The following is a 3,467-nucleotide window of genomic DNA, read 5'->3' on the forward strand; positions in this document are numbered from 1 at the left end:
GGTTCGGCCTCGGCAGATCGCTTTACAACTTCAACCTCGGTGGTTTCAGCTGATCGCTTGCCATATCCATAGCTGTGTCCATAGCCACCGCCATAACCGCCGCCATATCCACGGCCGTAACCACCGCCATAGCCGCCATAGCCGCCATAGCCAGGTTCAGCTTGCAAAGTAAAAATGAAATCATTTGAAGGTTGTTCGTTTTCCTTGGTCCAAATTGAAGTACAAGGATGGACACTTACCACAAACTTGTTCATGCTGAATGCTGATGTCGGATGCCTTGACTCTTTGCCAACTGCAAGTAGACTGATATCCATCACCACAATTGACGATGCTTAAGTACCAAATGCGAGACCTTTTGTCACAATTTCGTAACTGTCCTGCCGCGCACCAGGCCTTCGTGATGGTTGCAAGTCGTAGTTGTAAAGGAGGGTGTAGTTCGATCACAACACTTGAAGGTTTTGTATGTTTGGGACCAACGATATGTAATGACATGATATAACTAAGCATTGGTGAACTAGAAGATATTGATAAGTTGGATGACACCTTATATGAGTACATGAAAGTAATGGTGATTTAGCAGATTTCAAATCGTCACTTCCTCTTGTGATGACAAAGAAATAATCACTTTAATTGTAATTACTTTGGATTCGTAACAAACACGTGCCATGGTATTTCTTGTAATGAAAAGCTCTGTTGAAAATGACATGAGTCTTAGGTTGACGTATAGGACTAGCAGGTGAACTCCATAAGCTTTTAAATCTCTTCGGCGCTCTTCGCTGCCGTTGGGAAGTCCGTGGAAATTCCAAACTTAACACGGGTGGTGTCAACATGCTTGGCTAAAATGAAAGTAGCTGAATCATATATTCGGCCATAGCAGAAGTTGAATTAACCAAAGGTGTTTAAAATATGCCTGGCACTTTTCAATTTTATCAACATAAGTTGTTAAACCAATGATGAAAAATATATATGAAGTAAATACATTTTGATTTGAAAAGTACCTCGCAAAACTCTCGTCTACTTAAGATTCGGAAAATTGGAGCTTCAATCAACATTCGATAATTCATGTGCCTCTTAGCTATAGCAAGTTTTTGAAAATTTGCACTTGTTTTTGGAACACATGTATCAGGCATTTTTCCAATTAAAAAACTTACCTTAACAATTCTTTAAGAAACTTGTATTGCTAATCACCAGGAATCTAGTTGATAGTACAAAAAGTCATATGTAGGCCAATATGCTGGGCTTTAGTCGTATCTCAGTGATAGGAACTGTTTAGTTACAATTGCTTTGGACAAAATGAGTAATTCATTACCAAACCATTACTCGCCAAAAAAGTTAATTGTGTCGCACGTAAGAGTAACTTTTTCCAAAATTAAGATGACCAATCTTTCAGACTTGCTTTGCCCCATCAAAACCAAACTTCGATAAATTTGTGGCTTTTTTATTTCAAACAATCTGAAGACGTAATGCACTCCTGTCAACATGTTGCACAAATGAGCAGTGATATTGAAGCTTGACATCATTGTCAAATAATGGTTGCATTTTATTGCTTTGAGGAGTTAAGGTTGTTTTGTACCTTTTTGCCCTGGAAATTTACCCTGTCTACCTCGCTACTTATCCTGATCCTTATTCCTTCCACAACTATGAAGTGCTTAGTCTATCAGCCACGCTTTTTTACTTTTTCTTTTCTTATTTGAAGCTTATTCAGGGGAGTGGCCTAGCTTTGCCAATTATCAGGTTCAATGTTCCTTTTACATGTATCCTAGGATATTCCTCTCCCCTTAAAACTTTCGATGGGAAAACAGAAACTGCATTTTCCATAATATAGTAAGCAACTCATTAAAATGAGTAGAAACTTGCCCATAGTATTAAAATTATCATAATGGATGTGCCTGATACTATTATAGAGTCTGAATGTCTTTTCTTGTCATCTGAGCTAAAAAGAGGGATTTTTGACAAGTTCATGACGGATAATTTCCTGGCTCATACGTTTCACTGCTAAATACGCCCCCCCCCATCAACTTTCATTCAAATTGGCTTGGTCCAAGACATAAGAACTTAAGAAAAGCAGATGATGCCTTCTTTCCAACCAATATTGTACACATTGTCAAGTGACACCTTCCCGCCCGTCAAAACCGCTATAATTATAAAAAAACAGGCATTTTGAATACAATGCTATATGGAATATTGGATCAAAATTTGCAGGTCTGCAACAGTCCTAATACATGTACGTTCTTGTTTTATTTCTTTTAATTTACAAAATTTTGCCATTATTGTCAGATTTCAGAACCAAAGGCAAGAGGTGCCGATTTTTTAGAGGATTATCGCAAAGGGATAGGCAAGGAAGAATTGTCAGTTAAGGCATCCTTTAACAAAACATGCAATACATACACAGACTGTCTGTTCAGTACAGTTAACATTGACGAGGTGCCAAAAGACCCCCCAAAATTCATGTGCGGATCTATTGCACCATTCTTTTTTTACTATTTTTATTTTTTGCTTTAGCTTTTCACGGGCTTTTCTAACCGCTACAGGGAATGTAATCCCCAGTACTATTAAAATGAAAGGTTATATTTCGTCTATTTATTACCTTTCAATCTTTATATGATATTTGGTCTACCAACGAGTTTGAGTTGGCAGACCGAGCCAGTCCTTGAATGCAGTGTTTATCTGGAATGCTGCTTAAAACTTTGTCCAAGTCTGACTTGAAAGATGTTACCGGATCAATAAGGCTTACATATTCCCTACGAATATTAGAGGGAAGCAAATTAACCAATGAAGGAGGCAGAGAAAGAAAAGATGTGGAATTCATTGTTCGAACTAGCCTGGATTCTCAAGGGCTTGAAGGTGCTCTCAAAATGCACATTAAACCTCAACGGTCACAACGATCCTAAATCCTGGGTTGGGAAAAAGCTCATGGATATTTTTGAAGACTTATCAGAAACCTTTTACACCTTCTCTGAACACTGTAAAGTCCCAACCTTTCTAGTCTCTCCCAATACAAGCGCTCTCTTATTCCTTATTTTCACATTATTGGTCATACCTAGAATAATTCCTTTCAATGAAACACACTTTCAACTGGTAAAATAAAAGGTACTTATATGATAATTCGAACTATCTTAAAAAATTCTAAATAGTTTTAACAAGTTTGGGATATATTTCCAAATGATTAACAGATGAATTCTGGAACAATTATATCAATGACCTGATCAGTGGGTTGGGTAAACGGTTGCTAGTTGATGATATTTAAAGCAGAGCAATTACTTGCCGTAGCCATATCCATGGCCATAACCACCGTAGCTACGGCCATGACCATAACCGCCATAGCTGCTATAACCACCATATCCGGGCTCAGCTTCAGCAGATCGCTTGCCATAACCATGTCCGTATCCGCCATAGCTACGGCCGTAACCGCCATGTCCATAGCCACCATAACCGCCATATCCGTATCCGGGTTCAGCCTCGGCCTC

At 38.7% G+C, this 3,467-nt stretch overlaps 2 protein-coding genes across 2 annotated transcripts in view; one reads left to right on the top strand and one right to left on the bottom strand.

Annotated features, from left to right (window-relative positions):
* Positions 1-3,467, top strand: part of LOC131889789 (polypeptide N-acetylgalactosaminyltransferase 2-like) — a 31,183-nt gene that overhangs the window by 7,835 nt on the left and 19,881 nt on the right. The gene's annotated exons all lie outside the window — the stretch shown is intronic.
* LOC131889808 (keratin-associated protein 6-2-like) overlaps positions 3,135-3,467 on the bottom strand; it is a gene marked incomplete in the record, with an annotated part of 56,869 nt that continues 56,536 nt past the window's right edge. The window contains 1 exon segment of the mRNA XM_059239006.1: positions 3,135-3,467. Within this exon segment, the coding sequence (XP_059094989.1) occupies positions 3,258-3,467 (210 nt within the window).

This window comes from Tigriopus californicus, chromosome 11 (assembly GCF_007210705.1).
Source record: "Tigriopus californicus strain San Diego chromosome 11, Tcal_SD_v2.1, whole genome shotgun sequence".
Classification (NCBI taxonomy): Eukaryota; Metazoa; Arthropoda; class Copepoda; order Harpacticoida; family Harpacticidae; genus Tigriopus; species Tigriopus californicus.